This window comes from Macrobrachium rosenbergii, chromosome 42 (assembly GCF_040412425.1).
Source record: "Macrobrachium rosenbergii isolate ZJJX-2024 chromosome 42, ASM4041242v1, whole genome shotgun sequence".
Taxonomy (NCBI): domain Eukaryota; kingdom Metazoa; phylum Arthropoda; class Malacostraca; order Decapoda; family Palaemonidae; genus Macrobrachium; species Macrobrachium rosenbergii.
The window spans coordinates 25860622-25868121 of NC_089782.1; the positions used below are offsets into that span (position 1 = coordinate 25860622).

Sequence of the window (7500 nt, forward strand, 5' to 3'; positions counted from 1 at the left end):
GGAATTTGCGCGATACCCATTTTGGAAGCATTCTTAAAAGCGTTATCCGAAGCCTTTTATTTTTAAGGTTTTCAGCAATGCTAAAAAAAACTCTCAAAAGATCGCAATCTGGTGATTTTTCTGCAACAAATACACATCGTGGATGCTGTCACTCTATTATTATCAATATAATTATTATTATTATTATTTTCCAAGAAAAATTTATTATTTATCATCATCCGCAAAGAACGTATTGGTGCTTCATAATCTTCATTTATCGACCCCTGCACTCGCATCCCACACATGGCAAATTGTTTGATTTTATCACTGGGCACAATTTCTTAAGAAGGAATCCTAATAGTTCTTCTGACTAGTTGCCTTCGTCTTTTCACTGACTGCACACAAATCTTCCTTTCAAGGTCTGCCCCTGTCTTTGAACGAATGCGATTTCTGCAGATTTATTTAAATTATTTTTTTCATGAGAGACGGGACCTTATAAATATTGATCTTTTAAAAATTTCATTTTAAAGGTTTTCTATCGCGGCTACTTTCTACCGTAAATAAATTCGTTAACTTCATGTTGGATAAATGTTAACTTCTAGTTTTTACCTGTAAGGAGGACCCTCAGTTATTCAATTCTTTATCTCTTGTTTTTCAAGCCATCAACAAGAGGACATTTACAACATCAAAGATTGTACTGCATAAATAGACTCTCGAGACCAGTAATATCAATCAGCTTCAACCAAACAACCGACCTTGCTCTTCTGCCTGGCTCTGAAAACGACTGGATGAAATATACTCTTCTTCTTCACACAAGAAGTGGTACTCCACCCATTCATTGGCGGCTCTCCACCCCTTAATCCCCTTGTCACGGCATCAAGCATACTTTGCCTTGTTTCGATTTTACATCTGCTCTCTCTCTCTCTCTCTCTTCGTGAGTAAGCCGGTAAAGATATTGATGAATGCGTCTGTAGGTGTGATTTTTTTTACCACTTACTAGTCTTGAAAGTCTCTCTCTCTCATATATATATATATATATATATATATATATATATATATTATATATTATATATATATATACTGTATATATATATATATATATATATATATATATATATATATATATATATATATATATAAACTATAAAATATTTGCTGTTATACAGAACCTGTCCGTTGGGGAAGTAGCAGTTTCTGAAATATAACGTTAGAAAATCTACCATCTTTCGTGTTTCATGGGCAACCTTTTATAATATATATATACATACATACACACACACACACACATATATATATATATATATATATAATATATATATATATATATATATATATATATATATATATATATATATATATATATATATATATATATATATATATATATATATATATATATATATATATATATATATATATATATATATATCCTTCCCCACACTGTGACACTCACCTTTCTTGCAAGGCCCTTTCCAATACCTTTTCCATATCTATCCACCTGTCGTCCTCCATTCTTGCTACATGACCCGACCCTCTCAGAACACTTTGATCCGTCCCTTGACCTGTGTTAACATTTTTATATTACTATGTATCTCCACATTCATCTCTCTGTTAATTCTTAAGTCACACATGGTATGCAAACAATTCATCTCAGCAGTTTCAAACTTTTTTTTTTTTTTCATTTGCGTTTATCATCCACACGTCACCTCCATAAAGAAAAGTTGGTCCAACATTCCCTTTACAGGTTCCCAACCGAGGCTTTCTTATGCACTCAAAGTATTCTTGAAATCTGTTTTGAACGCTGCTATCTTCCTTGCCTCACCTGGTCTGTGACTCGCCTTTTCTCTCTCATCCCGTAATCATCCGTTATATTTACTCCTAAAAATAATCATACGAATCAGTTGCTTTCACTCTTCCACCCTCCATATTTACAATCACTGCTCCATTCTCCTTGTTTCCATTCACCATCAGACCCTTACTCTTGCTCAAGTTTACTCTCAACTTTCTCCTTTCGCAAATATTTTCAAACTCTTGCCAGTCGTTATCTAAATTTGTTTCCGCGAATATTTTCTCGAATCCTGAAGATTTTATCTCAATTGCTGTGGTTTTTTTCGGTTTGTGTTTACGTTCTGGAAGGAACTGACTGTTCGTTTGTCATAATTTTTTCGACAGGACTTATGGAAAAATAATCATATTTTAAAGCGCTAACAAGTAGGTAAGCGTTGATAATAAAGAAAAAGCATTGCATCATATTTTTTTTCATCTAGGTTCGCCCACTTTTCTATATTTGCTGAGAGTTTCCTTTGTGCAAGAATCGTGAGTCTTCCTTAAAAAGTAATGATTCGGTGATCTATAATTTTTGATCAGAGATCTTTCAAGAGAGCCAATATTTTTTATCTGTCAGGTGGGTGAAGGTCTGATGTTTTCTTATCTGTCATGCTCATAAAATATTCCACTATTTTTAAAATTTTGGGCTATTTGTAACAAATATCTAGTTTGTATTTTCGAGAACTGACAACTATTCGTTATATTTACCTGTCAAAATATTTCAGAATTTTTTTCATTCTGATATTTCTGAAATACTGTAATTTTATTTTTCATCAGTTCTCTGCATCATACAGAAATATTGCCGTATTGCTTTCACTATTATCATCAGATCTAAAACAGTCCAATTCTTTAAAGTGTCATGTTATACCTGGAAAAACATGGGTAACTTTGATATATACATGAAAGTGCGCGTGGAAACACTTTTCAAGGGAATCAACCAGATTTAAAAGCATATACTCTGCTTCTTTCCTTTTACACAGTTTATATAACATGCTTTCCAGCTAAATCATCTGTATATAATGACAACTTGATTCCACATCTTGCCATGAGCTCATCTGCCTTGAACACGTAATTGCTAAGATGAGTCCGTGTATATTTTTTCGCCTTTACCTCATCGACGTTACCGGTACAAGTGCAAACCGACTGTAGATCGTGACGTCAGTGAATAGCGGAGAGGTTTTCATGCCATTTTACCGCTTGTCACTCTGCATGGTTATCAGGATGCTAAGCTGTAATCATGCTGTATAACCTGTATATAGCCATTCTCTCTCTCTCTCTCTCTCTCTCACTCTTAACAGACAAAACGAAAACAGGATAAGAAAATGTGGTGTTTTCATATGCTTTTATTTATGCTATCGAATTATATCGTTCGTCAATAGGTACGCCGAGGGAACGCGAAAATTGTTTTAGAGGTCGCAGTTATTTTAGCCTGATGTGAAAAGCATTAGAAATGAGGAGAGAGAGAGAGAGAGAGAGAGAGAGAGAGAGAGAGAGAGAGAGAGAGAGAGAGAATGGAAATTCAGAAAGCGTAACTATCGTTCGAGTCGTTCCGTTGCAAAATACATCTAAATAAAAAGGGATTTTCGACGACGGACCCACAACACAGAGACATCCGGAAATCCTCCGAAATGGACGAGTCTCCCTACGGAGGTTTTGGTTATTCCTAGTACCAGCGGATCCCACGGGCGCGCTCGTATTCAGCTTTGCGTATCTGCTGGAGGGAGTGGGCGGGAATGGGAGGAATCAAGGGCGAGCTGGCCCTGTAGCCGAATTCGTCAGCCACGTAGTTCACCTGAGCCACGCCTCCTTCTGGATGGGGGTAGCTGGAGAGAAACATCAGAGATTATCATATTTTGTATTAAAGATAGGAGGCAGTTTCTGACAGTGTATTATCATCATGTTTTTTTTTTTTTTTTTTTTTTTGGGGTCCTCCTGTCTATCAGAAGGGCCCATTTTATTTATCAATTTTTGTTTATAGTCTTCTGTGGCATAATTGTTTTGAAGTGATGTCTCTTTTTTTAACTGAATGTCTTCAGTTTTCTCATTTTTAGCTCCTGTGACAAATTATGTCCAAACTGACTGGAAATCTTTTAGGTTCATGCAGGTTTATAATTATTTATCGATTCCCTTTTCATTCAATGATGCTAATTCTTAACGGGATTTTTTTTTTATATTTTCCCACCTGAAAAAGATTCGAAATAATTCAGCATTCTTTCTAATAGTCCTTCGAATGCCTACGAAAATTATTATTTTTTTTTGTATTTCAAAAGGTCACAGTGACCTTCCCCGCAATCAGATGACCCGGGGCATAATTCAAACGGACTTTTGACAGCATTATGATCCGGCCTCCACCTTCATTGAGCCATCGTTGCAAAACCATTAGTTCAGGATTTCCGACTTCGTGATTATGATGCGTATTTTCTCAGTCAAATTGCGCTCCTGGTGCGATTAGTTTGCGTATCTTAATTTTCTTTAATCTGAGACTTCGAGATTTTTTGAGTGAATATTATTCTGCTATGCTGATACAAAATTTCCTTGAAAATGTAGTGTTTTGCGTTTCGGTACCTACAGTATGTTCATTTAATAATAATAATAATAATAATAATAATAATAATAATAATAATAATAATAATAATAATGAAAACTAAACAAATAAATGATTACAAATATTACTTAACTCCGTGATCAAATATTGCAATCTACAATGGGAAAAATACGAACATGAAAATTACCATTTCAAATTCGGTTTTGAGAAATTAATGGCAATGGTAAAAGTTATTTCCAAAAAACTCAGGGAGAGGCCAGGATGCTAGGTTTCAGAAAAACTTGTCAAAAAGAGGATGTAATACATGTGAGACCATGTTCCAGGAAAATGGTCAACACAACGAAAATGAAGTTCCAGGAGAGGGCTGAGATGATATTGGAATACTTTTCCAGACGTAGGTTGTGATACAGATGAGGCTAAGTTGCAGAGCTAGTTCATACCGTTTTCTAACGAATAAGCTCAAGAATGTGAGCATACTATTGCAGACTAGTTTCAGACACAATATTATGATCGTCAGACTAGGTTTCAGAAACAGGTTATGCTATATGACTAGTCTCCAGAAAAAGGTCAACATATCGATGATATTAGTTTCTGAGGAAAGAGTGATGCCACAGCTAGTTTTAGAGAGAAAAAATGATAATAAAACTAGTTCCAGAAAGGAAAAAAGTAATGAAAATTAATAAACTAGGTTCCGGAAATAGGTCGTGCTTTGTTGAGACTAAGGTCATGATAATGAGACTTCTTTTTACAGAAAGGTCATCGGTGGTGAAATTCCAAAAAGGAATACTGACAATCATGAGATCGAGTTCCAGAACAAGATCATGGTAATCATGAGACTAAGTTCGTTCTAGGAAGAGACCATTCTCTGACCTCCAGCTTACCTGTAAGATCCTACGATGTTGCTTTGGCCTCTGATTCCAGGTCTTCCAGAGGCGGCAACGCGGATTCCATTGTCAGTCTGGAACTCGTAGTCGAAGGCTCCGTTGTGATCATTTCGCCTGAAGTCGTAGACGGTTCTTGCGTGGTGGTCGTGAGGCCAATAAGAATAAGGCGTAGGTCGGTGAAAAGGCCTACTTCCGAATTGAGGCTTGGCTTCCGGTTCTGGAGCCGCAGCCACGACCGCCAACAGGAAAGAGAACACGACGACCTGCAACGCAAGAAGTGAAGGCCTTCAGTTGTTTTGCTTTGGCCGTTTGTGGTCGACATTGTCTTGATAACTGAAATATCTCGTTGACTTTTCGTTAGTCATTATGAATCTCCTCCTGCTCCTCCTCACGTTCTTCATTACTTTGCACCCACCATGTTCATCCTTTTCTTCATTATCTCTCTCTCAACTTGAGCCGATCAGATGCGACTGACAACGATACCCATGAATTTCTTTTACCACGACCGATTTCTCTATACCTGTGGGGCATGGCAGAGGAAATTTCATCTCCAGTTTGAATATGGGTTCATTCCCACAGTGACTGCAATTGTGCGAGCGCGTTCGAGCAATAAATACTTGACGGGTCTAGTCGGGCGAGTTCGTGTTCCCAGAGAATTAACTATATCTTTCGTACGAGTAATTGACGCCCTCACTTCGGTATTCATTATTCTCAAAGAATATTCTTTTCTCTTAAAACACTCTCTTGGTTTGAATAATGTAAGATGTGGGAACTTTCTACTCTTATGCATATTATTATTGCGGTTTTGTTTACTCTGTTCTTATGAACAGGGAGCTGGCCAATAAACAGGGCATCATTATCTCCCTATTTCTGTTACAATCACCCTAATCGATACTCTTTTCTAAGATGGTTTCTATCGATTATTTCCAACTGACCATTTTATATTATAATCTGATTTTCATTCTCAACAAGGTATTTTAATTCGCGGCAAGAAAATCAAATGGACTGACTCCACATTTCATTTGAACATATACATTTGATATCAACACGCAAGTTAAATTCCTGTAGCAAAAATCAACTTACTTCTCCGCAAGAGGAATAAAGTAACAAGGAAAATAGCTGAGGCCTTTTTAAGTTAATTCTATAGTATTACCTGTTTCTACTTTACCGCGAAAAGATTAAAGCCTTGGTTTTCCAAATGAAAGGCTATTTGAGACGATGGATACACTAACTCCCAGTTCGATAAAATTACGGGACGGAAAATAATGTCCGAAAAATTTCGAATGTCTCTTTCGGTAGGCGTGGGAAAGTTATCAAAAGACTTTACCTTACTCTAAGACATTTCCATTCACGTAAAAAAAATTTTTTTTTAACTGTCTTTGTCTCTATTTTCCAAAGGCAAGAATAAACACAGTAAACCTTGTTTCAGCCGAATTATAAATCAGAAAATAATGACTAGAAAATTTCGAGTGCCTCTTGTAAAACGTGGGAAAGGTTTGTTCTGATATTTTATCCATATGCAAGACATTTTTCATGCACATAAATTTAAGGTTATCTGCAAAGCCGGAATTTCATTGGCAACGAATCTCGTCATAAAATTTAGTAGTCGTTCTGGATATCGCCGAAAGTGATCGTCTAACTTGCTGTCCACTAGATTTGATTTCCGTTGTGCTCACGTTTCTTCCTATTTTATCAACATGGACATAACCTTCCCCATTGAGAATGGAGTTTTGTAAAAAAAAAAAAAAATCGCCCGAGGGAGGAGAAAGGGGAAGTGAATTTGATATTTTCAAGATAATCATGGACTGATAAACTTATTTAACCATGAATACTGGTGTCGCAAGAGGTACAATAATTTTTTTTTTTTACAAAAAATGCAGGGAAAATTATTTACTCATTAGTAGCGAAAGTGAAAATCTATTTTGGTTTTAAGATATGTACCCGAGAGTCATAAAGAAATTGGAACTTAAGTTTTTCGATGTCGCTGAAATTCAATGTAGTTGCAATGGGCGAAGATAGGAGAATCAAAAATACTAGAGGATCCATTTTATATCAAGAATTAACTCTAAAATACAGAATCAACTTACGCCCTTGTACAATCACCGGACTGTACTTTACTCTGCCTCCTGAACTAATTCTAAAATCTATTCCACTTTAGTTCTTGAGCTATTGCTAAAATATAGTCTAAATCAGCTCTTGAACTAATCTTAAAATATAGAGTTTATTTCAGCTCTTGAACTTAAACGAATATATCGAGCAACAATG

General features: G+C 36.0%; 1 protein-coding gene across 1 annotated transcript in view; it reads right to left on the bottom strand.

Annotated features, from left to right (window-relative positions):
* Positions 1-3329: 3329 nt before the first annotated feature.
* LOC136828107 (cuticle protein AM1199-like) overlaps positions 3330-7500 on the bottom strand; it is a 4375-nt gene continuing 204 nt past the window's right edge. The window contains exons 2-3 of the mRNA XM_067085883.1: positions 5233-5498; positions 3330-3629 (exon numbers count right to left, since the gene is read on the bottom strand). Of these exons, the coding sequence (XP_066941984.1) occupies positions 3470-3629; positions 5233-5498 (426 nt within the window). The 3' untranslated portion in view covers positions 3330-3469. The remainder of the gene's footprint in view (positions 3630-5232; positions 5499-7500) is intronic.